This window comes from Delphinus delphis, chromosome 10 (assembly GCF_949987515.2).
Source record: "Delphinus delphis chromosome 10, mDelDel1.2, whole genome shotgun sequence".
NCBI lineage: Eukaryota > Metazoa > Chordata > Mammalia > Artiodactyla > Delphinidae > Delphinus > Delphinus delphis.
In genome coordinates this window covers 100913314-100939278 of record NC_082692.2, presented here as the reverse complement: position 1 = coordinate 100939278, position 25965 = coordinate 100913314, and the positions used below count along the sequence as shown (strand labels likewise).

Sequence of the window (25965 nt, the reverse complement as noted above, 5' to 3'; positions counted from 1 at the left end):
ACTTTTGGAGCGTGCACCCGACCCTGGACTACATTTCCCAGGAGGCGGCGCGGCGCGGCGAGCGAGAGCCGAAAAGCTCGTGCCCGCGGGGCGGTAACTGTGGCGCGTCCCGGGCTCTGGGATTCGGTTGGTTGGTTGCCGCTCTCCGGTAGGCGAGAAGCCGCGGGACTCCGCGCTGCGGCCGTAAGCACCTCTCGGAGCTGAGCCGAGCGAGGCGGGCGGCGACCCAGCCGCGGCATGGCCGCGAACGTGAGTGTCTTCTGGTTCGCCGGCCACACCCAGGCCTCCCCGTGTCCCGGTCCCCTCTCCCCGCGGGCGGGCCGCGGCCCCCTGCCCGGTGAACCCCTTCCTCTCCCGTATCCGGGCCTTCTGGCAGCCGAGCCGTCTGTCCGTTTCTCCTAGCTCGGCCGGACTCCTTGGGGCGCGCGGTGGCGAGGACCGGGCCTCGGGACGTGTGGCTTCGGCTCCCCGCAGCTTCTCCTTTCGTTCCCAGTTCTCGCTTGGGTTCTCGGATTTCTCCCATGTAAGGACCTTGAGGGCTGGACTGGGCCGCAGAGAAGGCCAGTCCACTGGGGCGGTGGCGAAGCCAATCCGCGACGCACTGTCCGGGCGGGCGGTGAGCTCCCCGCCCCAGGGGGGTATGTAAACCCCGGCTGATGCTGCTGCAAAGGGGCGTGGGCTGGTTTGGGAGCGGAGGAGTTAGGACGACGGGGAGAAGGGGGCATTTCCCTACGGCCGGGCCGTCTGCCTCCTAGCATGGATTTGGTTGCAGACGCCCTGGCCGAAGGTGGTGCCCCTGGAACGGCTGCTGGCTGCTTTTTCCTGCAGCCAGCCGTATTTCAGGAATCTTTCTATTTAAGCCCAACATTCATTCAACAAACAGAGGGGCACCTCCCGCCAGGGTGCAGGGCATGGGAGGAGCTGGTGATTCACACTCGCCTTCTCTCTGAAAGTGTGTGTGGAGCCAGCTCACAGCCCTGCCAGCCCAGGCACTCCCTCCCTCCTGCTGTGGTGGAGTGTCCAGCCACTCTCCCCTGGTCTGTTACCTGCTCTTTTCAGGCCCCTCCTCTGTCCCCAAGCGCCCTCTCTGCCTCCCACACCCCCTGAGAAGCCAGGGCTGTGTCTCCCACAGCCTGGATTAGAGTTGTCTGGGAGTCCGAGAAACCTTAAATGGCGCACCTAGAGGTGGTCCGTGAGACGCAGGGTCCGCTGCCGGGAGAGACCCAAGCTGGCAGGACACGGGCCTGCCCCCATACCGCCACCACCATATCTTACAGATGAGGAACTTCCCCGGCAGGGGAAGGCACTTGCCCAGGGTCTCACAGCCAGTTTGGCAGGTCGTGGGAAGGTGTGGGGCAGGTTTTGGAGTCAGGCTGACCTGGGGGAAAATGCAGATTTTTCCTCAGTAGCTGTGTGGCCTTAATCTCTTGGGACTTTTGTTTCCTCATGGGAGCAGTTACTGTGAAGTTTAAGGGAGACTGTGTTTAGCATAGTGTCTGGGGCATAGTAGGTACTTAATACGTAAAAAAGAAAACGGTTTGTCTTCAGTTTTGGTGGGCAGAGACCTTGGATACATTGGGTCCTGACCTTTGCCAAAGAATGTAGATGAATTAGGGTTCCCTCTGCTGCCAAACCTTTGTTGATTCACCCAGCAGTGGGGTGCACATTTACAGGGGCCACGAGGCCCCGTGAGGAAGAAAGATCTGAAGATGATGGGGCGGAGCAAGGAGGCCACAGGATTATTAATCACTGTAAAATCTGTCCAGTGATGGAGTTACTGTTACCATCTCCACTTTATAAATGAGTAAACAGGATCAGAGAGGTAGAGCAGCTTACTCAGTGTTACACAGCAAGTGATTTTCAGGGCCTGTATGTCGATCCTTGTTCCTACCACTCACTGCTCATTGATTCGAAGCTTGGAGTAGGGGAGTGGGCAGGGAGGAAATCTCCACGAACATCCATGTTTACTGGGCATTTGGTCCAGAATGTGGGCTGGGTGTGTCAAGCCACTCTGCACGCTCGCCAGCCTGAGGGGCACCTTCTTCTCCTAAGGCCATCTTTGAGCCCCTTATGTTGATGTTGGCTCCTAGCTGTGTGCTGAGGGGAGGCCCAGGAGGAAGCCAGGCCTTCCAGCCATCGACTTGGGGACTGCACTGGCTGTAGCGGGACTGGCTTCTTTTCCTGTCTTGCCTGCCTGCCTGCAGCGAGCTCCCAAGGAGTGAGGAACGCAGTCCAGAGCAGAGTGGTAGGAGAGTGGCCTCCAGTCTGCCCATATTTGAATGCTAAGTTCATCTCTTAGAGGCTGTGTGATCTGGACTGGTGGTATAAGTGCTGAGCCTCTGTGTTCCTGCCTGCGAAATGGGGTCGTGATAGCACCCCCTTCCTTGGGCTTGTCCGTGTCTGGCCTGTGATAGACTGGAGTGTTTGCCATTGTCATCATGATGATGGTTGATGGTCACCTACCTGCCTGCAGCAAATTGCTCCACTAATGTTTCCAAATGGCCTGGAAAGTCAAGACCATTTCTGAACGCAATGGACATCTGGGCCCTGGCAGGCCTGGGCTGGTGGCATTCAGCGACAGTCAGAGAACATGGCACCAGCTTCGTTTAAGCAGAGACTGCCTTGATTCTCCTCTGACTCCCCAGTGCCAGGATGGGCTAGCTTACCCTGCATGCTCATCCGGGAACCGCTTACATCTTTGTGGCTTTTGTCAGCTCAGCCCGGCCCAGCCTTGGTATCAGTGATAGAGAAAGCTGACTGCATTCCCACCAGCCAGCACCGGCATGGGGCTCCCTGTGCCCTGGGCACTGAGCATCCAATAATTATGTCCTCTGGTTCTTACCACAACCCTATGTACTGGATTATTAGCCCCATTTTACCCATGAGGAAGTGCCGGGCACAGCGGGGTTCAATCGCTTGCCCAAGGTCTCATAGCTGCTGTGTAGCAGAGCCTGCATTCAAACCCAGCCTTCTGGCTCCAGAGTCCTGCTTCGGATGATGACGCTCTGGGTCAGCAGCGGACACGCTGAACTGTGCTTTGTTACTGGCTGGACAATCCTGACCCACTGACTCTGGAGTTTGCAGCCTACCATGACCCACCTAGAGCCGCCTAGCTGCCCTCCTCTCCTCCCCATGCCCTCCACAACCCAGCCAGAGCAGAGAGGCCGCTGTTCCCCCTGCTAGGGATGCCCTCACCCCAGGGTCCGCTTCTGAGAGCCCACTCAAAATGCCCCCTCCTTCAGGGGGCCTGCGTTGACCCTCCCAGCTGGAAGGGGCCACTCCTTTAACACTGGCTCTGTGCCTCTCACCAGGCACTCAGCAAGGCCTGGCACTGTTTGTCACCCTGACTCAATGGCCCTAAAGCCTCTCACCCCTACATTCTTACCCCTGTGAGGCCTGGCACTGCCCTAAGGAAACTCAGCCACTATTCGTTGAACTGAATTAGAAATATATCTCTAATAACCTGTTTGTGAAACAATTTGCTAATTTCTTAAAAAACATGCATCTTCCCTATGATCCATCAGTTCCACTCCTAGGTATGTACCTAATGCCCAGGGGAAATGAAAACACATGTTTTCCTGAAGACTCTGACAAAAATTCAATTAACAGTCAAGTTAAGAGGAAAAAAAGTTAATTCTGTTGGAGCCAAACAGGATTATAACCCGGGAGATAGACTCTCAGAAGCTCTTGAGAACTGTTCCACATGTTAGAAGTCAAAGGCACACACCGCAATGAGAAGCCCATGCACTGCAACGAAGAGTAGCCCCCGCTCGCCGCAACTAGAGAAAGCCCGCACGTCGCAATGAAGACCCATCGCAGCCAAAAAAAAAAAAAAAAAAAAGTCAACCTCCTCCCAAGGCTGTGTATACTGACTGAAGTCTCAAGAGCCATCCCCAGTCCACTCCACTTTCCACCCCCGCCATTTTATCCCATTATCCTGTAGTATGTTCTTCGTTGCACTTATCATTATATAAATGTATCTTACATATTTAAAAAAAAAAGAAGTCAAAGGCACAGTCGTGTACATTTTCAAATCAAAGGATCAAACATCAAAATGACATACTGATATTTTCTATGAAGTTCATCAAAGACACATTGTCCAGTAGGCACGTACAAAGGAGCAGTAAATCACCATGACTGCCTGCAGAGCTGGGAAAGAACGCTATTCTTTTGAGAAGTTGCATTGCTTGCATCAGAAGAAAGGGAAAAAAATAATCTTTACTGTCGAGCAGGTGCTTCTGTCTTTGAGAAGGTCTGGTCAGTGTAATGCAGATGCAGACTGCACGTTAGGGAGGGAGAGAAGAGGCCCAAATGCACACAGAGAGAATTTTAGGCTTAAATTTTCATGTCCTGCCTTAAAATATAAATTTCATTTCATCTTTTTCCCTCTTTTGGTAGAATACATTAGGTGATCAAATATTTGATCCCTCGATGGGGTTGGTGGTTGCTTACCTGCCCTGCATCCTCTCCCTTGATGACAGATCTTAATAGCCTGGTTCTTTCTTTCCTTTTAGGGGGTTAGGCTAGTAAACTGCTTGGCAAGGACTGATGGTCAATTGTCCAATAGAACTTATGCCAGTTTTACCCTGCATATGCGTTGTGCATACCTATTATCTTATATAGAACTACAGGTATGATCAATAGTGTCAAATCGTTAGACATCGTTATTTTAGTTGGAGTTTTTTTTTTTTTTTGGCTGTGTTGGGTCTTCGTTGCTGCGCGCGGGCTTTCTCTAGTTGCGGCGAGTGGGGGCTCCTCTTGGTTGCGGTGGGTGGGCTTCACATTGTGGTGGCTTCTCATTGGGGAGCACGGGCTCTAGGCATACGGGCTTCAGTAGTTGCAGCACGCAGGCTCAGCAGTTGTGGCACATGGGCTTAGTTGCTCCTTGGCATGTGGGATCTTCCCAGACCAGGGATTGAACCTGTGTCCCCTGCATTGGCAGGCGGATTCTCAACCACTGCGCCACCAGGGAAGTCCCTGGAGTTTTGAATATACAAGAGGCACAAGAGATTATTACTCTGTAAATGAAATCAATAAAGCCAACGACAATAACAAAGTCACAAGCAGAGCTTTAAGCCATGAATCCACAGAGTTGAGCCATTTCCCTGAGATTTCACCTGGACTAGGAAGGGGATCCTTCAGTACGGAAATTGTACTTGGTATGTGAGCTGTTAAATGAGTTGTATTAGAGGACTCATCCTATATGGAAACGCAGCATTTAGTCTGGGTTATAGCACAAGCTTCTCCTTGCAAGGTGGTGTTAAAAATCAAGAGCTATTCGATTTTGCAACATCACTTTCCCATCGTAGAAACTTCAGAATTGAGTAAATTAATCCTATAGAGTAAACAAACATAGAGGTGTATGCTGATGGGGAAACAGTTTATAGATTATACGTTTTCTAAGGCAGCACTGTTAGCTAATACTACATGAGCTAAGGAACTTAGGGATGTCTGTTGGGCTGCAGTGCTGCTTGCAGTCTCTTTGGCTGTTTGACCAATGGTGCCTGATAGATTTCTGAGCATATCTCTGTTTACAAATATTCCTGCCCTAGGACTCAAGATTCCCAAAAGACTTTGCCACCAGATATCTTGATATCCTGCTAACATGGATCTCTTGACTGTCATGGAGAGAGAAAGGAGGTTCATCTGCCTCATTGTATAGACAGTGGGGTAACATAATGCCCAACAAACAAAAAGCCTTTTACCTGCCAGCTGTTAAGACATTTATGTGCCCATCCTTGGGTAGGTGTGTCAGTTCCAATACCATATAAGAAGATAAAACCTAGGGATGCAAGTGTTCCCTCCCAGAGAGCTCTCATGGATAGCCGCATCGATTGGAAGTTTTGCTAACACGGTATTAAACCATGGTCGTTCTTGCAGGCTTTCCAAAAGCTGTCTGTATGGTATTTGACATGGGGGAGTTGTGGGCACAAGTTCCTTGTGTTTTTCTCTTCAAGACATTTGTAAGTTAAGTAAGAGATGGAGCTCGGGGCGGGGCGGGGCTGGGGTGTGGGTACTAGCGTAAGTTGTGTCTGGTCCCTAAGGACTGAGGGTAGTGTAGTGTCAGACAAGGCATGGACACATTAGCACTTTAGAAAATTTGAACCTGAAAGGTTAGGCCAGAGGGAGGTTGATCTAAGTAAGTGGTAACATTGGGAACATCTGAAAAGTCAATGACAGGAGTTATGAGGGCCTGTGTCGGCCTTGTATTGTCTGAAGAGTTGGATGACAGATCCAGCGATCGGTTAAATTTGCCTCCGGTAGCTATACTTTGCAACAGCTGTACTAAGGAATTTTCCTTCCATCTTAAACCCTGGGGCAAAAGCATAGCTAGAAGTAAAACAGTAGCTGTCAGTTTTGACAGACATTTGGTAAATAGTACAATTGAACGGGTAGGATGGGTCTTGCAGGCCTGGTCTGGACTCTTGGGGCAGTTGTCTGCTGCTGTTGTCCCCTCATCCTAGCTTGGTGGTACTTGTCTTAGTTGAAACAGGGTGTTAGAAACGGGTCGAAGTCCATTTAGGTGGAGGGGCCTTTTTAAAATGAGAGACGTGAATCCATGAATTAATGTCTTTCGGTTTGGCTGAGCATGGATTAGTTAACAATAACAGATAAGGTTCTTACCCTTGTGGCTGCAAAGAATCATTTATTTGATGTCCTTTCCAATAAACAAAATCACTAGGTTATAATCCATGATCTGTAGGGTTTTCTGGGAGCTCGCTGTAAAAAGAGTTAGTTACTGATTGTTTTCTAAGTGCCTCAGTGAGACCCTGACAATAATGTAATGTTTCCCTCGAACCACCGTGGAGGCAAGTTTCCAAGAATACTGTTTTCCCCAGAAACCGTTTTCTCAGGCGCACAGTGAGTTAAAGAGGGTGCGTGCTGGAGTGATGGCAGTTGTGCTCCAGACACTAGGTGGTTTTTTTTCAATCAGGTCTAAACCATATATCTGTGGTGGGATCAGAATTCCCTTTTTTGTGGCCATATTTGTTTCTCTTCTTTAGTGGCAATTTCTTGAGCCTGTAGAAGGAAATCTTTTACTGGGTTAGCAGGGTTAACTGAGAGCAGTGGCCGTTCTGGAGGCTGGATAGGATGAGTGTTTAAAGCTGCCTCATGGGCGGGAGCGTCACCGAGCTGATTTCCTCTAGTTTACATACTGTCAGATTTGGAATGCCTGGCGTAGGTGAAAACTGAAAATTATTGAAAATTCCGGTTTCAATAATTGCTAACCGTATTGGCAGTCGTATAACAACAACTCTGCAACCTGTTTTCCATTTCTTTATTAGGTTGTCCTGAAGAGCTTAAAAACCTCATTGTTTCCATAACATTCCAAAGTCATGTGTCACTCCAGAGGCATGGTGACTGTCAGTATAAATATGTATTAACTGGTCTTTAGCTAGAGTTAAGGCAGTTAATTCAGCTTGTGCTGACTTTGTTCCTGGTGAGTAAAAGTTTTCATTATGTCTACTGTGGGCGTTACTGCATACCCAGCTCGGTAATGTCCTAATGCCGTGCTCATCCCTTAAGTAGGACCATCTGTAAATTAAACTAGATCAGCATTACCGATATGGGCTTCCTGGAAGCAAGAAGATAATTGGTTAACAAAACGCAGTCATGGTGGTTTTCTTCCTGTGGTGCTGGAAGCAGAGTTGCAGGGTTAAGGTTATTACATGGAACCAAGGTAGCATAAAGCAACGATACTTCATAGGAAGCTAGCTGGCTTATAGAATAGTGCTGAGCGTGGTGAGAGTTTAGAAGAAACTCACCCGAGTGTGGGACATAAATAGTTAAAGGAGACCCCATTACTATTTCTTCAGTGGCTTTATGTGAGAGCCGTGGCTGAAACAGCCCTCGTACAAGGAGGAGGTCCTTTTGCTACCGAGTCTAATTTAATTTGGGAGCATAACAGCAAGTCATCTACAAACATTTTTGTAAAAGCATCAGTTATTGTATAGGCATAACTGTGTATAAATGACAAAAGACTTAAAAGCATGGTTAAAGACCTGATTACAGTGTAGTTATCAAGGAAATTTGGCTATTTCTGTGGCATACAACATTTTAAGATACTGTAAATCATGACTGACAACATACCAGGACATTTCAAATTTTAGGAACTTCATATAATTTCTAGAATGTTTATAGTAATATATTTAGCCATATAATATAACCTAACAAGATTTATCATTACTCATTTGACAATGTTTCCCATGTAATTTAACATACCAAATGAGCCTAATTAGTTTAAATATTTCTCTTTGAGCTGTTTAGGGGCCTTCTGAAACTTCCCAAAGGTAGCTGGAGGCCAAAAGAACATTTAGAATTTGATTTGAGGAAGTTTGTGAACGATATCAAGAGGTTTTAAATGTTTGGCTAAGTAGAATCATAAGTCACTGTGAAACAATATTTATTCACTTAACCAAAGTGCTAGTAAAAGATTTCGAAAGCAAATACAGAAAGTTACAGAAGATTACTTAAGAGTTAAAGAAACTTTACAGTCTGTTATCAAAAGCAGATCAATATTTCAAGAGAACTTTGTCTTCTTAACAGAAAAAAACAAACTCTAGTTTTCACCATTTCACCTTTAATATTAAATTTCATTCGTTTAATTAAATTCAGTCTGATCTTAGTAAGTCCTGGCCATGCATAAAACTCTTTTCTCAGGGTTCCCTTTTTAAAATTAGTTTTTAGAAATGTATGCCACTTTATAGTTGTCTTCCAACAAAGCACAGAATATATTTACTAATAGTCTCAAACATGTTTAATCTCTCTGTAATAAGAGATCAAAGTAGGTAAACATAGACTTCTTTAGCAATTAATGTTTCAGTATTTCTTATTAAGAAAATGATCTAGACATTCAGTGAATTCCATCATTTGACTTAATTTAGCAGAACGCTGAAGTCTCAAGTCACCAAAAATCTGGAGAAACTGTTTTTAGGCAGACATACCATAAAACAAAATTATTCTTAAGGAGTTCATCCGAAAACTTATTTATTACTTATGAAAATATTATCATACCAAGTTAATTTTCTTGTTGACAAATTTTATAACAGAGATAACATGAGCTTATTAACTTTCAGTAAACCTAGGTACAGTTAAAGTATTACACTTAACGTTTGACTCTAAAGACATGTCTATTAATTAAACCATCAATTCTGACTCATTTTCATTCATTAAAGATTAAGCCTAGATTATGTGATCCTTTAAAAATTCGGGCTAGTGTAATTACATTTAGAAATATTTGATTTGTATGCATTTACTTTTAAGTCAATTAAGTAAACCTCTTTTACCAATTAATGTTGATAATACCATTTGGAGTTAGAGACGGATCGTACATACATGCAGACATGCACATATCCAGCCAGACACGGACAGAAGTCTCCTGGTTTTCCTGCTTGAGTTTCACAACGGCCTCCTCTTTGCACACACTGTGCGCCCCCCACCCCCGCGCCCCCCGTTTTTTTCCCCAGTTTTAGAGTCTATTAAGCCAAGGTTGTAGACTCAGGCGATGTGGGCTGTGTTTACATTTCAGGGACATGAGAAGAGTTGTAACTTCAGGCTTTCTCCTAGGAATACTTTTGTTCTCTCAGGGTCAGAGTTTTGAAAAGATGTTTTATCAAGCCAGCTTTCTCTACAGTGTTGGAATGTTAGAAGAGCTCCATCCTGGCCATTTAAGAGTTAAGATAAGTGTTTGCAAAAGCATCGGTTTCTTCATGAAGCCAGCCAGAGTGGCTGCCCATCAGGGGGCTGTTTGGCCTTTGAGCATGGTTTCCCATTATTAATTTGGCAGCCCAATTCAGATAGGATCCGAACAACTTTCTGAGGGCGGTGTGATGGATCGAATGTGTGTCTGTCTCCCTAAGGGCTTCCCCTTGGGTCAGCTTGACTCTCACGCGTCTTGGCTTCTCCCTCCGACAGTCTGAAACCACCATGGATGCTCAGAGCGCAGGGTGATCAGCCTTTATGATGCGAACCTGGCGAGCAGAACTTAACTCAGTGGTTGTGGTGGGACTCCCTGGGCGACCGATGCGTGTTAAGAGACTTGATCCTCAGACACTTCCCCCAGGTTCTCAGTCGCCTGAGAACGGCTGGTGGCTGGAAGGAGCAAGTGTCCCTTTACTTCGGAGCTGAACATGCTCAGTCTCTCATTTCACTAGCAGTTTGTTCAGACCGTATATACATAATCTTTCCAATTTAAGTCAGTTTTTAAAAGAGACCAGTGAACCCCGTTCACTCCAAAGCTCCTCCGAGGTCCCTGCCTAGGATATGTTCCAGTACCCCCTTAGGACTCCAAGTCCCAAGAAAAACAGCTCAAGTAAAACTCAGGATGTCATTTAAAGCAGTGCTGTCCAGGTACCAGGAGAACCCACCAAAGTGCCTGAGGAATACGGAGGAGTGGGGCTCCAAGGGCCTATGCTGGTACCAAGCACCCGTTTGGGGTGGACTCCAGGTGTCCTCTGCTGTCTGTCTCTGATATCCCGCCACCTACGCCAAGCAAATGTCCACGAAAATTCAACTAACAATCAAGTGACAAAGAAAAAAGGGCATTTTATTTGAGCCAAACAGGATTATGCCCCAGGAGTTCTGAGACCCAGACTCTCAGAAGCTCTGAGAACTGTTTCGCCTGCTAGAGGTCGAAGGCATAGTCATGTACATTTTTGGGACAAAGGATCATAAATGAAAATGACATACTGATCTACATAAAGTTCACCAAGGATACATTGTCCAAGTGGTACGTGTACAAAGCGAGCAGCAAGTCATCATGACCCCCTGCAGGGCTGGGAAAGAACGCTGTTGTTTTAAGAAGTTACATTGCTAGCATCAGAAGAAAGGGAAAAAAAATGGGCTTTATGGTCGAGCAGGCGCTCCTGTCTTTGAGAAGTCTGGTGAGTGTAATGCAGATGCAGACTGCATGTTAGGGAGGGAGAGAAGAGGCCCAAGTGGACACAGAATTTTATGTTTAAATTTTCGTGTCCTGCCTTAAAATATAAATGTTATTTCACCAACTTGTACATGAGTGTTCACAGAAGCATTGTTCATAATAGCTAGGAACTGGAAACAACCAGGGTATCCATCTACTGGTGAGTGAATCAACAGAAGTGATATGCTCGTGGGTAGAATTCTACTTGGCCATAAAAAGAAACAAATTACTGATACTGTGACATAGATGACCCTCAAAAGCGTTACGCTGAGTTAAAGAATCTGGACAGAAGGAGTTGATGCTGTGTGGTGATTCCATTCATACCAGGTTCTAGAAGATGCAAAACTAATCCGTAGTGATATGGATTCAAATCGTTGTTACCTCTGGGCGGTGGGGAGAGGGAGTAGTGTCAGGAAAGGGGCACAAGGAGCCTTCTGGGTGATAGACATGTTCTGTGTCTTGACACATGGGGTATGCACTTGTCAAAACCAAACACTTGGAATGTGCTTTTTTTTTTTTTTTTTTTTTTTTTGCGGTACGCGGGCCTCTCACTGCCGTGGCCTCTCCCGTTGCGGAGCGCAGGCTCCGGACGCACAGGCTCCGCTGCCATGGCTCAAGGGCCCAGCTGCTCCGCGGCATGTGGGATCTTCCCGGACTGGGGCACGAACCCGTGTCCCCTGCATCGGCAGGCGGACTCTCAACCTCTGTGCCACCAGGGAAGCCTGGTCTGTGCATTTTTAACATACAGAATTAAAACTCAATAAAAACAGTATAAATAGGACTTCCTGGTGGCCCAGTGGTTAAGAATCTAGCTGCCAATGTAGGGGACACGGGTTCGAGCCCTGGTCCAGGAAGATCCCACATGCCGTGGAGCAACTAAGCCGGTGCGCCACAACTAGTGAGCCTGTGCTCTACAGCCCGCAAGCCACAACTACTGAGACCACGAGCCACAACTGCTGAAGCCCGCGCGCCTAGAGCCCATGCTCCGCAACACGAGAAGCCACTGCAATGAGAAGCCTGCGCACCACAACAAAGAGTAGCCCCCACTTGCCACAACTAGAGAAAGCCCGCACACAGTAACGAAGACCCAACGCAGCCAAAAAAAAAAAAAGTATAAATAAATAGCAAAATTCAATTTATTTTTTGGAAACCAATTTTCTTTCTTTTTTTTTTTTTATGTCTTTTTTCAGTATTCCAGTACGAGTAACAGGAAAGAACATGTCAGAATTACAACCAAGTCCCAGCCAGGCTTCCTGGAGCGGCTGAGTGAGACCTCGGGTGGAATGTTTGTGGGGCTCATGACCTTCCTGCTCTCCTTCTACTTAATTTTTACCAATGAGGTATGATGTTCGGAGTCCCTCTGTGCAGATTGAGGGTCCCTGCAGTATCAGGGAGCAAAGGCTGTGAATTTGGAGGCTGGATATGGTAATAAGGATCTAGATTTTATGGGGGCAGGAGCTGAATTAATCAGAGTTCTTTCTTTTGTGACCCACCTCACGGCTGATGTAAGCAGGAGGGGGAATGGATCTGTTCGCACACCTGCAATCCTGGGTAGCATCAGTTTCAGGCACGGTTGCATCCAGGCGTTCATGCTGGGTCACTAGGAATCTCCATTTCTCCATCTCTTGCCCATTTTTCTCTGTTGTGGATGTTTCTTTGGCAGGCTCTTCCTTTGTGGTGGCAAAGGTGGCCCCGTAACTCCAGGGTCACATCCAAGCAGCTTAGCAACCCCCGGGAAAAGAGGAACCATCTCTTTCTAAATCAGTTTAGCAAAAGTCGCAGGGAGATCCCTCAGTGGCCTCAGTCCTCTCTCTGAACCGCTGCCTGTGGCCAGTGGACACAGGATGTGATTGCCGAGGCCTGGGTCACATGATTTGAACAGGTGTGCGATCGCCCCAAGTGAAGCAGGAGGGAAGGGGCGGAGAAGGCAGAGGAAAATGGGGGAGGGGTGCAGGGCAGAAGCAGCAGCAGCTCTTCCTGGCACGGGCGGTGCTGAGATGGGTGCCGGGTGGCCTTCCTGGGAGAGCACACGTCCTGGGTTCCTCTTGCCCAAGGCAGAGGGCACAGCTGTGTCCAGTGGTTGAAATCCTCACTCCCCGCTGTGCACAGGGCCGCACAGTGAAGACGGCGACCTTGCTGGCTGAGGGACTCTCGCTGGTGGTGACCCCCGACAGCATCCACAGTGTGGCTCCAGAGAATGAGGGGAGGCTGGTGCACATCCCTGGGGCCCTGCGGACGTCTAAGGTAGGCTTGGCGGTGGTTGCTGACCCGCGGAGGCCGGGACACATCGCAGGATATTGTCTGATGGAGGATTTGAAAGCGTGGGCCTTGGAGACGGGGACACTTGGTGTGACTCCCGCTGTATCTCTCAGCAGCCATGTGGACCCATCTTTCCTGAGTCTCAGTGTCTTCCTCTGTCAAATGGGGAGAATAATTGTAACAGACCAGGGCCCGGTTCTGAAGATTGGGTGGGATTCAGTAGCTACCCTCCCGGCACAGTCTCTTGCCCGAAGCAAGAGCCTCACAAAGAGGCGCTTTAACAGTGATGATGGATTTGCGTGTCTGGTGCCAGGTCTTCTGTCTGAACACCCGACACGCTGCGTGGGTACCGCGCACTTGGGCCGAGCAGCCTGAGCTGTGCACGCGGCTCGTGTCACAGTCTTGCAGGTTCAGCACTCGGGACGGGCAGCTTCCCTCGTCTCCCCATGCGAGCAGCCGCGGAGTTCTCTGTGCTGTTCTGCCCTCTGGACCTGTTCCTCTTCCAGCCCGGCTTCCCCCGAGCTGGGCATTCTTGTCCTTTATTTTTCTTGTTTGATTCTATCTGAAGCTCTTGTCTGATCCAAACTACGGGGTCTACCTCCCGGCTGTGAAGCTGCGGCGGCACGTGGAGATGTACCAATGGGTGGAAACCGAGGAGTCCAGGTGAGGGTGAAGAGTTGGCTGGGGCTGAAGGAGGCGTGGGGATTAGGGTGACGTGCAGGTGGCGCTCACTTTGACACTTCGGAAATTTAAAATATAAAATCTTCCCATCAGAGAAATGTCGAGTTATCCCCCAATTACTGGCTGATGGTCTTGTTTGGAGGGGGCAGGAATCTCCTGCAGAGGGGCTAGGAGGAGAAAGCGGGCTTGGTTAGCTCCCTTCCGGGGAAGTTGTCTAGGGCTGCCCCAGCTTAGGCTCAGACGGACCTGTGCCAAGTTGTGTCCCATCTTCTCTTCCATGGGGGGCGGGGGTGTCCTGGGTCATGTGCTATCGGATCTAACAGGAGCCCCAGGCAGGCTCTCATCGACCACACATACTAAGAGTGAGGGTGGAGAGGGGACTCGGGGAGCCCAGGTGGCTCAGTTTGGGGCAGGGCAGCCTCAGGGGCCTCCACAGGGCTGTCGCAGAGCAGAGGGTACAGGCAGATCGCTGAGCCCACAGGGCAGGGCTGGGACACAAGCTAGGGGAGGCCGGTTTCAGCTCAGGATGAGAAAGCTCTTTTCTCTAGTGAGCGCCTTTGAGGCCTGGAGCTGCCTGTTTGCCAGGGAGCACCCTGTTTCTGGGCTGGTGTGGACCAAGCCTGCTCCATCTGGGGAGTCTGACCTGGGAGCCCCGAGGTTGCTTCCAGCCGGAGATGCTTAGAGATGGGGATGCCTCGGGAGTGATGGGCTGACTGTGGTGCTGCCTGTGCTTTCCCTGCAGGGAATACACCGAGGACGGGCAGGTGAAGACAGAGAGGAGGTACTCCTACAGTGAGTACCGGGCCCCGGGGCTGCGGGCGGACAGAGCACCTCCCTGCACACCTGTGGGCTCTGTCCTCACCAAGCATCAGGCTCCTTGGGTGCTGGTCCTCAGAGCCCTGCTCTCCCATCCATCCAGCGAGGCTCCAGTAGCCGCCCCTTTGGCTCCCGAGTGGTCGCAGGCTTGGATAAGAGGACGTGCAGCCAGTGGGCCTCAAACCTGAGGTTTACCGTGGTTTCTGCATTTTTCCCTCTGCCTGAAACAGACACTGAATGGAGATCGGAAATCGTCAACAGCAGAAACTTTGACCGAGAGATTGGCCACAAAAACCCCAGGTGAGAGGTCCCCAGGCCTGAGCGTAGCCTTGTCAGCCACTAGCAGGTGCCCAGCCTCAGCCTCCTCATCTGAGTAATGGAATTGAGTTGCTTCTGTCTCGTGAGCTGATGAAAATGTGGGACAGGTTTCCGAGGCCAGGTCCTGTGCTGGGCACCAGGAACAGAGGTGAGACCTGACACACCTGGCCCCAGGCGACCTCCCCTCAAACAGGTCACGGGTGTAAGGCTGGACTGAGTGCCTGGAGGGGTCACCAGCGGTTGGCGTGGGTGGGAGGACAGTCAGCAGGGGCTTTCAGGAGGCAGCAGCGTTTGACCCGGCCCTGCGGGGGTTCCGGCAGAGGAAGGTTAGCTCAGGGGCAGGATGGGGGTGGCGAGACAGGCATGACACTGGGCTGGGCCAGGGAGGGCCTTGAATGTGCACAGTAGGGTTTGGGTGTTAACCCGGCTGGGAAGGGTCAGGAGGGTGTGAAGTCCGTGGAAGGGCCGTCTGAAGGCTGGGGGACAGGGTGGGACATGCTGGTAGGGGTCCAGGCAAGAGGGTAGGAAGCTCTGGGGGACAGGAGGCCGGAGGAGCCTGCTCCTCCCGGGCAGAGGCTGAGGCAGGGGGGGAAAGACCAGACTGTGGGGCTGGGCTGGACGTGCAGGAGCCCTCTGGGTTGGGACCCTGCCCAGCACAACTCACAGGGACCCAAGCAGCGCCTGCCCAGCGCCCTCCTTCACCAGAAGCTCCCCCTCTCCCACAGTGCGATGGCCGTGGAGTCATTCACCGCAACAGCCCCCTTCGTCCAAATCGGCAGGTTTTTCCTCTCGGCGGGTGAGTCTCAGGCCCCTTTAGGTGAGCCAGCATCGACCCGGGGCCCTGCACTTTCACCTGGCCGCCTCCCAGGAGCCGGGGCCCTAGCACTCAGCCCTCAGATGCTTAAAGGGGTCCCCTGCTGTCCTGGGCATGGGGTCAGCCGGAGCTTTTCCAGCATCGTACTCTGGGCCGAGGCCAGAGGGCAGGTGTGTCCCCAGGAGGTGGGGAACCATGTAGAAGCCCTCCTGAAACCCATACCAGGGAGCAGCTGCTAGGTGCTGCGTCCTTATCGGGCTGACGAGGCAGAGCTGAGAGCCCTTGCTTGGCAGCCCTGGAGCCGGCAGCGCAGAGAAGGCCCCAGGACTCCACTTCTGAGCCCCACTGGCACCCAGCCCTGTGCCCGGGGTCGTCCGGTTCATCACAGGCCCCGAAGGGACTCTAAAGAGAGGCTTGCAAGGGACAGGGTGGCACCACTGGCCGCAGAAACTCCTGGGGCTCTGTCCCTGGGTCTCAGTCCCTGGGCCTGACCCAGGAAGCAGGGAGAGAAGACACTTAGGTGGCAGATAGCCAGGGGGACGGGGGAGAGACTGTGTGAGCCGGGGCCTGGCTTGTCTGCTGTCTGCTCTGGCGCTCAGCTGGTGCCAGCCATGCCAGCCAGCCCCAGCCTCGTGCTGTTGCTGCAGCAGGGAAGCCAGGCCTGGACACAGATGACCAGACCCAAGGTGGAGTGGCTGCCAGGCTAAGGCCCTTGCGGAGCTGATGGGGAAGAGGGGACAGGGAAGGCTTCCTGGAGGAGCTGAAGACTGAAGGGGGCTGGCACTGCGGAAGAACGGAGTCGGAGGGGGACTCCGGGTGGGAGACGGCGTGTGTGGACGCCCCGGGTGTGTGGGGTCCCCAGGGGGCGAGCCAGGAGGTGGCTGCACGGCTGGGCTTGTGAGGGTGTTTGGAAAGGCCGTCAGGCTGAGGGTCTGCAGCCAGGAGCTGCAGTGGACTCAGCACTGTTTCTAACTGCCCGCCTCTCTCAGGCCTCATCGACAAAGTGGACAACTTTAAGCCACTGAGTCTGTCCAAGCTGGAGGACCCACACGTGGACATCATTCGCCGGGGGGACTATTTCTACCACAGTGAAAACCCCAAGTACCCCGAGGTACCCAGCGGGCTTGGGCGCTCAGATGGCAGAGGTCAGGGCCCCAGAGTCCCACCCTCGACAGCGCGTGGGACTCAGAGCGCAACTTCAGACTCTGGTCCGGTTCCGGTGAATCACAGCTACACTCGGCCAGGGAAATTGGAGGGGAGAGACTTTCCGGGTGATGGGGCCACCTGGGAAAGGGCAGAGGTCATGGGAGTGGGGCACGCCGTGGGCCCAGCTGACAGCTCCCACCTCCCTCACTTGCTTCTCTTCCACCCCAGGTCGGAGACCTGCGCGTCTCATTTTCCTACGCAGGGCTGAGCGGCGATGACCCCAACCTGGGCCCAGCTCACGTGGTAATCAGCTCCCCGGGCCGACTCAGGGGGGCCTTCCTGGGCGCAGATGCTGGGGCCCAAGCAAAGGCTATGGGCGCCACCCCCCCACCCCCGCACCGTGTGCACACGTGCCCTGTGCACGTCCATGGGCCCCAGGCTGAGGGCGCGGTGCTGGGGGTCTCGCAGCTGGGCCCGATGAGGTTCTTTCAATCACGTGCAGTCCCTCTGCCCCCAACCCCGGCTTCTGCTCTGTAGAGACTCGGTCCCACGTTCCTGACCCTGTCACCCCGGCCCCAGCCCCTGCTCAGCCCTGAAACGCGCTTCTGCCCGGGGTCCTCCCTGGAGCTTCGGACGGAGCAGCAAAACGGGAGCCACCGTCCCCTGGGCCGACGTGGAGGCGGAGGCTCGGGGTGGCGTGGGTGTTCCCGCTCGCTGCCTCATTGGCACATGGTGAGGAGGGGAGCTGGGCCCGCGGGTGGTTGCCCCGCAGCTCTAAGCCTGAATTCCCTGACCAGGTCACCGTGATTGCCCGGCAGCGGGGTGACCAGCTGGTCCCGTACTCCACCAAGTCCGGGGACACCTTGCTGCTTCTGCACCACGGGGACATCTCAGCAGAGGTGAGTGGCCACTGTGCACCTGTGCTCTGCCCTCCAGTGGCATGTCACAGACTGCCACCACGGAGGCAGACCCAGGCCCCGAAGCCAGAGAAAGCTGTAGAAGGGGTTAGGTCTCCCTGTGTGTGCAGCCCACGTCCCCAAAGTGGGGAGCAGTGGGCAGGGCCCCTGCAGCCTGGTGTGAGGGGCAGACGCTGAGCTCACAGACATGGAGACAGCAACCTCCTATGGCAGTGGGCAGCAGGGGATGTTTTTGCTGAGTCCCAAGTGAAGAGAAGGGGCCAGCCAGTCGCGCTAGCAGGCCAGGGCCCTCCTTGTCGGGGCCAGGACACCGGGTGGCCCTACCCAGGGAGGGGCGGGCAGAGGCCCGTGAAGGCTGTGTGAGCTGGGGTGAAGGGGTTGAGCTACGTGGCCCCAGGACCAGGCGAGTGAGGGCGGGTGCCTCCAGAGAGACCAGGGCACCCACCCCATCCGTAAAACGGGGTCACGCCTCACCCAAGCCCCGAGGAGAAGGGGTGCAAAGACGTGCCATTAGTTCAGTGCCTGCCTTAGAAGTTAGCTTCTCCTGTCCAGGCAGGAGATCCTTCTCTGTAGCAGAAAATGCGCTTGTATGTTGTTGATGAGCACAGCGTGTCCGTGGAGAGCTGTCCTAAACCTGCCCTCTCAACCCATAAGGGTTTGGAAGGTTAAGGTAGTGGGCAGGCGGCAGGGCTTAGCTGTGACCTTTTGACCCGCTTATTGGGCCTTCAGCTGTCGTCCCCTCCCTTCGGCCCCCAGTCCAGGAGGCGCTGGGCTGTGCCTTCTTCTTGAGCTTGGGACGAGGGTGTGGTCAGGCTGCGGCCCAGTAGCCAGTTACCAACCTCAAGGCAGGGCTGGCCCCTCCCAGCCTGGTGACTGTGAGTCACCCTTTCTCAGGCAGCTTTCAGGGCCCCAGGGAGTTTCTAGAATTAGGAGGCCCAGCCCAGACCTCTGTCCTGGGGCTCCAGCCTCCCGCAGGTGGGGCCCCAGTCTCAGAGCTGCCCCCCAGAGAGGAGTGCTGGGGCTCGTGGCTTGATGCCGCATGAGGACAGATGACCCCTGGAAGGTGCTGCTGCGGCAGGAGGGTCAGGTTTATTCGGTGAGACGGTGGGCTGGTGGCTCTTGGAGGAGGCGGGCTGTGATCTGAGGGCCCAAGCCTGCCTGCTCTGTGCTGCCAGGTGGGTGAGGCACGTAGGCCTGGGTAGTGCCCTTTCCTCCCTCTGGTCTGTCCAGAAACGCAGTGGCTCCTGGGTCAGCCCGGGCCCCTCGGCTCTGGCCCTGCCGACTGGGTAGGCTGGTGACCCCCGGAGCTGAGACGTGACGGCCCCTCCCCGCTTGTCCTCCAGGAGGTGTTTCGTCGGGAACAGAAGAGCAACTCCATGAAGACGTGGGGCCTGCGGGCGGCCGGCTGGGTAGCCATGTTTGTGGGCCTCAACCTCATGACGCGGATCCTCTACACTCTGGGTAGGTGGGGAGAGACGGGGCCTCCTTGGCTTCTCCCGCCGCCGCTCTCCCTTCCAGCCTGGTGGGGGGCACTCAGCCCATCCTGTGCCCCCAAGGCTTTGGGACGAGAGAGCAAGGGAAGCAGGATGTGGGTCAGGATGCTTCCAGCGTAAGACCGGGCGGATGCTGACCCCCGAGGCTGTGGGTTTCCCCGCTCCGTCCACCCGCCCATCCCCTCAGCCCTTCACCCCTTCATCGCACAACCAAATAGCCGTGGTGAGGAGGCTGGCCGGCCCGTGCCAGGCCTGAACAGAGCTCTGGATTCCTTTCCTGGCCTGGCTTCGGTTTCCTCACACCTAATTTGCAGAGTTCTGTGAAATGTTTGGCAAATAGGAAACACTCGGGAACTGTTATGCTTCACCCCGACCCCAAATCCTGGGCTAGACTTGGCACGGCCGCTGGCAAGTCTGGAGCGCAAGGGAGAGCGTGCCGGGCTGCCCAGGGCCCGGGGTTGGCCCGCTTGAGCCCCAGAGCTGCCCAAGCAGCCCAGCCTGGCTCAGGAGGACCAAGTGCCTGGGGTGACTGAGTGCTGGGCCTTGGCCGCTCTCCGGGAGGATGGGGCTTCTCGGGGGACGCCCTGTCCAGTGAGATGGTTCTGTCCACCGTCTCTGGGCCCGGAAACCCGTCCCCCGCTTACCCTCTCCAGCTGGGGAGAGTCTGGCTGCAGTACACGCAGACTGTCAGATCATTTTATAGCTGGGAAAACTGAGGTGAAGGGAAAGGAAGGCTGCTTCCCTTGGACAGCTGAACTGTACTCAGAAAGGCAACCGCGTCTTGGGCACAATCACTAAGTCCATCGTGGCTGTGACCTTGGACAGGCTGTTTTCCTGTCAGAGCCCAGTTCCACCATCAAGTTTGTCTCATAGGGCCCTCCTTTGACTCTCCGACTGGTTCTCTCCACACTGGAAGGCTGATCTTCCAGAGTCAGAACAGACATGAGAGCACAGAGGGACAGTGCAGGGGAGGGACTCAGGAATCTGCAGCGCAGGGCGCCCGTTCACACCTCCACTCCTGTGATGAGCACTTTCCGAGTGCCTGCTGTGCGGAGGACGCTGCTCCGGGCCCCGGAGGCCACGCAGCCAACAGTACGGACTCGCTGTCCTCTCTGGGCTTAGCACAGAGACTAAGACCTGAGGCTCTGCACTCAGACAGTCTTTTTTTTTTAATTTATTTTTGGCTGCATTGGGTCTTCGTTGCTGTGCACAGGCTTTCTCTAGTTGCTGCAAGCGGGGGCTACTCTTCAGTGCAATGCATGGGCTTCTCATTGCGGTGTTTTCTCTTGTTGCAGAGCACAGGCTCTAGGTGCACAGGCTTCAGTAGTTGTGGCACGCGAGCTCAGTAGTTGTGGCTCACGGACTCTAGAGCGCAGGCTCAGTAGTTGTGGCGCATGGGCTTAGTTGCTCCACAGCATGTGGGATCTTCCCGGACCAGGGCTCGAACCCTTGTCCCCTGCATTGGCAGGCGGATTCTTAACTGCTGCGCCACCAGGGAAGTCCCACTCAGACAGTCTTAAGTTTAAATCCTGGTTATGCCACCTTCTAGCTGTAAGTTTAACTCCCAGGCCTCAGTGATCTTGTGGGTGAACTGAGGTTGAGAGCAGTACCGGCCTATGCTGCGGAGCAACTAAGCCCGTGCGCCACAGCTGCTGAGCCTGCGCTCTAGAGCCCATGATCCGCAACAAGAGCAGCCACCACAGTGAGAAGCCCGCGCACTGCAACGAAGAGTAGCCCCCGCTTGCCGCAACTAGAGAAAGCCTGTGCGCAGCAACGAAGGCCCAACGCAGCTAAAAATTAATAATAAAAAAAAAAAAGATCAGTACCGGCCTTACAGGGTGGGCATGGTGTGGTGCAACACATGGTCCCATGGTCAGTGCTCAAATGTGACGTGTGCTTGTGGGGGCCCTGCTGTCGTGGCAGACACCCAGGCCGGCCGTGCAGACCCAGCGGCACCGGGCCCCTGGCCCATGGGAACTGAGTGCAGGTCCCCCCAGTGGATGATGGCTATGGAACGCCTGCCTGCAGAGGCCAGGAGGCCAAGGACGGCTAATTCCACAAGGGGTGACGGATCCGAGACTGTATCACGTTGGGCGGTAGACTGCAGGGTCCTCGAGGTGGGCGGCTGGGGCCTGTTGAGTCCCCTCAGCCCCTCCATGGAGCTGGGTGCACAGGTAACTGGTAACGGCTTGGGTGACCGAATAGGTCCCTCCAGGAAGGGCTGAGGGGCCCAAATAAGCCCCCCAGGGGGTTTGGCCCAGCCTGCTTTGTGAGGGGCAGCAGCCAGGTGCTTGCCACCATCCCCGGAGAGTCTCCGTTCTGCCCTCAGCGCACAAGGTCTCAGAGCACGACCACGCGCCCTCCCTGGGGCTGGGACGGGCTGCAGTCAGGAGCAGGGCTCCTCCTCGTGTGACCTCCCAGCTCCCTCAGGCCACATGCCCCGCCACCACTTCCTCTTCCTCCCCACCTGGTCCAGAGACAGTGGCTGGCGGGGCGGGGAGAACAGCAGAGCACGGGGGCCTGGGAAGCCTCACTACCTCTCTCTTCCCCACAGTGGACTGGTTCCCCATCTTCCGAGACCTGGTCAACATTGGCCTGAAGGCCTTTGCCTTATGCGTGGCCACCTCGCTGACCTTGCTGACCGTGGCCGCTGGCTGGCTTTTCCACCGGCCCCTGTGGGCGCTTGTCATCAGCTGCCTGGCCCTGGTGCCCATCATCATTGCTCGGACACGGGTACCGGCCAAAAAGCTGGAGTGAGCCGGGGCTCCGGCACCCACTGGACACTGCCTGTGCCTCGGGACCCAGGTCATCCCCTCCCCCAAACCCACGTCGGTCTTGGATTCCGCACGCACCCCACTCAGGTGGCAGCCTTGGCAGTGTGCATGGGTGTCGGGTTGGCGTCCATCACTTAGCACTTCGCACCCCTTCTTGCCAGCGGGCAGCTTTGGTGGCAGGAGGCGGCTCCTGTCTGGCAGCGTGACACGCGCCCTCCTGCTTGTTTCCTTTCCTTCTCTTGGGGCCGTGCGGCCACTTGCGTGTTTCACTTAGCTGATGTCTGCCGCGGTGGTGACACTCAGACCTGGGGACGGTGTCAGGCTCCACCACAGCCACCGCCGTGCCCGCCTCCCAGGACAAGGCAGCAGGGGCGCCACAAACCCACTCTGCGCATGGAGCTTGATTCGGTACTTAAGAGAACCGGGGGGTGTGGTGATGAGGAAGGTGGACGTTTGTTGGGCTTTGCACGCACATTACCATTTGGCAGAATCTTTGTGGCGTGTAGGACCCCCACAGGCCTGGTTGTTTCTTGCCACTTCATTTTTCTGCACATAGCTCCCCGACCTGCCCTAAGAGGGGGCAGTTTCAAGTCAGATCTAGAAAACAAACACCTCTGGAATGATTTACGTCTCAGACTGTTACAGAAAAAAACCCTTTCATCTGTCAGTTGAAGGTAGTTCAGAGCACAGAAAGTTCAGTGGGGCTGTTACTTACCTGGTTGAGAAAGTTACCTGTCGGTGTTCTGGGTCCCTGAGCAGCTTTTCAAAGCTTCAGGTGCTTTGAAACCAGTGTTAGCAAAAGGCTCGTTTTTCCTCTGGGAGGAGATGGGCGTCTCTATCCGGGAGAGAAAGGCATTTCCTTCCATCCTCTGGCATCAAAACCCAGATTTTCTTGAAGATGATTTTGAGTTTTTAGTCAGTTATCCTAAGTGGGCTTCTTCGTGGTGACGCCCCACCCACCAACCAAAATCAGGCGTCAGAGGCTGCAGATTGGAAAGCTCTCTGGCCTGGCTCTGTTCATCACAGGTGTGCTTTTGACATTAGCATCTGGGTCTCAAGTGGCTGCTTCTGGGTGATTTATGTGTTCAGTATCCACAGCTTTATTCCTAAATCATATCTACCCATGCTTATTTAATTCACAGAGTTTAAGTTTCCCAACTACTCTCAACACCCTTTGAAAGATCAAGTATGTTGTAACACTGATGTCTTAAAAGACTTGTGTGTCCTTTATCTTTTAACTATTTGGAAACTGTTGTGTTTTGCTGGGAGTGGCTGCTTTAGTGGAGTAAGTATTTGGCAGCTGAATAGGGCTTAGAACTTCGGAAACTCAAGAGCTAATAACCTCTCTCGTTGTCCTGGGGCATTTGTGGTATAAACTGAGATTTTTCATGTTCAAAACACCAGCCCCAGCGATGAGTTATCTGGGTTTAAGGACTGAAATAGTGTTGTTCACTGTTGCTTGTTAAATGAACAGTTTCTTCGATCTCTCAACTCTTAAAGATGCTTTTGGAAAGCACAGTGACGAGATGATGGCTAAATACAAAATCCTTGATATTTGGTTTGTGTAATATTTTTCTGGCACAGATTTTAAATTACTGCCAATTTCAAGTGTTCTTAAAGACCAAAATCATGTTAAGAAATATATCAGGCCTTTGGGAAATCATGACGAAACTTGTATTATCTTTGTATTTTTGATAAAAGTTCAAAATAAATTTCAAAATATCTTTTGATACAGGAACTCGCCATTATCCCTTTTTTTTTTGCTTTCTGTCTGAAATTTCTGTCTGAAAGAATTCAGCCATAGAATTTATTAAGAACCCTATGAATTTTTGGAACTTAGGTTCTAAATTGCTTTCAGTGGTTAAAATTGGTTTCAGTTTTTGAGAAGGCACCTCAGTATCGCTAGCACTTAGAAACCTGCTCTGGTTTGTGTGGACTTAGCGGCTCCCACCTTTGCCGGTCTTCAGATTGTTCTCAGAGGTGGGAGGGAGCCGGCGGGACCCGGCACAAAAGGCATCCCGCATCTGCCGCTGACGAGCTGTGTGACGCTAGGCATGGCAGTGACCTGAGCCTCAGCTTCCTCATCTGTGACACGGGGACAGTGCCTCTCTACGGAGTGAGATAAAGCCCACGAGCGCCTGAAGAAGTGGGCGGCCGCGAAGTGTCCGCCCTGCAATTTGAACTTCTTTCCCCTTGTTACAGGATTTGAAGCAGGTGAGTGGTAACTTTCCAAAACCTGAGGTTTCACTCCATTTCCAAGATGCATCCTAGGAGCTGCCATCTGCCTGAAGAACTAGTTATTCCTGCAGAGACAGGGCAGTGCTCTTGACTCAACTCCCAGAAAACACGGTGCTGACTTCCAGGAGGGTGAGAGCCAGCTCTGGTGCACAGTGCCAGACCAGGCGGTTTCCATGGCAACCCCCATGTGTTTCACAACAGGAGCCTGCCTGCCAGTTCTTGCTGCATGAGTCACACCCCAAGTATTTTGCTTGTTTCCCTTGGATAAAACTGACTCAAAATTTTAATGGCTCCTGTCAAAGATTAAATCATATCTCCTGGATTAAACATAGAAATAAAAAAATTCCATGTGTGTAATGGTAAGTTCCCAGCCTGTGGGAAAACAAGATCTGATCTTTAATGTAGTCGCGACCTGTATACAGTCACTGTCATCCAAGTGTTCTTATCTGATGTAAAATCTGAAAGAAAACGTAGTCACGTCTTTCTAGAGAAATGCTTTATTTTTTTCCTCAAAATGTTATAAAAGTTATTTCTCCTAAATATCTACAGTGCATAAGGCTTTATAAATGTATCCAGTAATGAATAAAATCTCGTTTAACACTGATCCACTCTTCCTGACATTTCTCTAATTCTCATCGTTTGTCCTTTCCTTTCCTGACTTTAGCTCTTTGTTCTAGTCTTCTGCCACCACGAAGTGTTACCTGGGAATGTAGGTCCAGCCATGTCACCCTGAGACGGCCTGCGCTGACCTGCTCTCCCCCCACAGCGTCAGGCGGCTTCAGGGACCTGACTGAGGGCAACGAGGGGCCTGCAGAGAAGGGGCCCGAGTCTGCAACAGCACGCGTGTCAGACGCAGGAGGGATCTATCCGGGAGCAAGGTCTGGGGCACGGCTGAGCCACCGAGGAGGTGACCACTCACATCACAGCTTCTCAAATGGGAACAGGTGGGAAGCTGCCTCCTTCTCCTCCCTCCTGCTCTTCCGGGGGCACTTCCGCTTCTCCTCTACCTCTCGGTTTTGGGGCCAGGAGGCTGCCAGGATCCTGGCCACTTCCGCTGGAGAGCTGGTCCCCTCCTCCTCGTCTGAAGAGAGTCCTCCTCCTGCGTCTGCGTGGGGAGCGGCTTCCTCACTCTGGGGGGGACAGTGGAGGAAGCCCCGTCAAGAGGCAGTGACACCCCAGCAGCGCTGAGCCGTGACCCGGAGGACAGGGCTCAGCCCAGCAGGTCCCAGAGCGCTTGCTGTGCACACAGGGCTAGGGCCACAAAACTGCCCTTGGGGAGCTATGAGCAATCCAGGAGGTAACTGCGTTTTCTTCCTCGTTTCTAAACAGAACAAGTGCACGAATGCACAGCATCAGCGCTCAGTGCCCGCTGCTGCGAGGACGGGCTGGGGAGGGAAGGGGGAGCCGTGCGTGGGGTCGCAGCTGCCCCCAGAGCGTGTCTGTGCGTCTCTGACCACTCCACGTGACTGTGTCCGGGGGGCCTCTGTGCCCCCATGGGAGCCCGCAGGGGCTGTGAGAGGGGCCTGAATGAGCACCTGTGGGCCTGAAGGGTGGTCACAGCCCCAGGGGCAGCACAAGGCCAGGAGATGCA

The 25965-nt window shown here is 53.0% G+C and overlaps 2 protein-coding genes across 7 annotated transcripts in view; one reads left to right on the top strand and one right to left on the bottom strand.

Annotated features, from left to right (window-relative positions):
* Positions 1 to 60: 60 nt before the first annotated feature.
* On the top strand, positions 61 to 25135 carry TMEM43 (transmembrane protein 43). Of its 5 annotated transcripts, none has more exons than XR_009520936.1 (13): positions 62 to 249; positions 12109 to 12258; positions 13028 to 13162; positions 13746 to 13840; positions 14601 to 14650; positions 14905 to 14974; positions 15718 to 15788; positions 16796 to 16917; positions 17181 to 17255; positions 17750 to 17851; positions 19213 to 19330; positions 21917 to 24350; positions 25039 to 25135. XR_009520936.1 is itself a non-coding variant. In XM_060023119.1 (12 exons), exons 1-12 carry the CDS (start codon positions 238 to 240, stop codon positions 24359 to 24361), a joined length of 1023 nt encoding a protein of 340 aa, XP_059879102.1. In that variant the 5' UTR covers positions 61 to 237; the 3' UTR covers positions 24362 to 24978. The 5 variants fall into 5 exon arrangements, 2 of the variants coding, with proteins under 2 accessions (XP_059879102.1, XP_059879100.1); XR_009520938.1 differs by lacking the exon at positions 25039 to 25135 and having other exon boundaries at positions 21917 to 22544; positions 24339 to 24978; XR_009520937.1 differs by lacking the exon at positions 25039 to 25135 and having other exon boundaries at positions 21917 to 22544; positions 24104 to 24978.
* Positions 25136 to 25279: 144 nt separating this feature from the next.
* XPC (XPC complex subunit, DNA damage recognition and repair factor) overlaps positions 25280 to 25965 on the bottom strand; it is a 35152-nt gene continuing 34466 nt past the window's right edge. For both annotated transcript variants that reach the window (XM_060023115.1, XM_060023116.1), the window contains exon 16: positions 25280 to 25504. In XM_060023115.1, the coding sequence (XP_059879098.1) occupies positions 25295 to 25504 (210 nt within the window). In that variant the 3' untranslated portion in view covers positions 25280 to 25294. The remainder of the gene's footprint in view (positions 25505 to 25965) is intronic.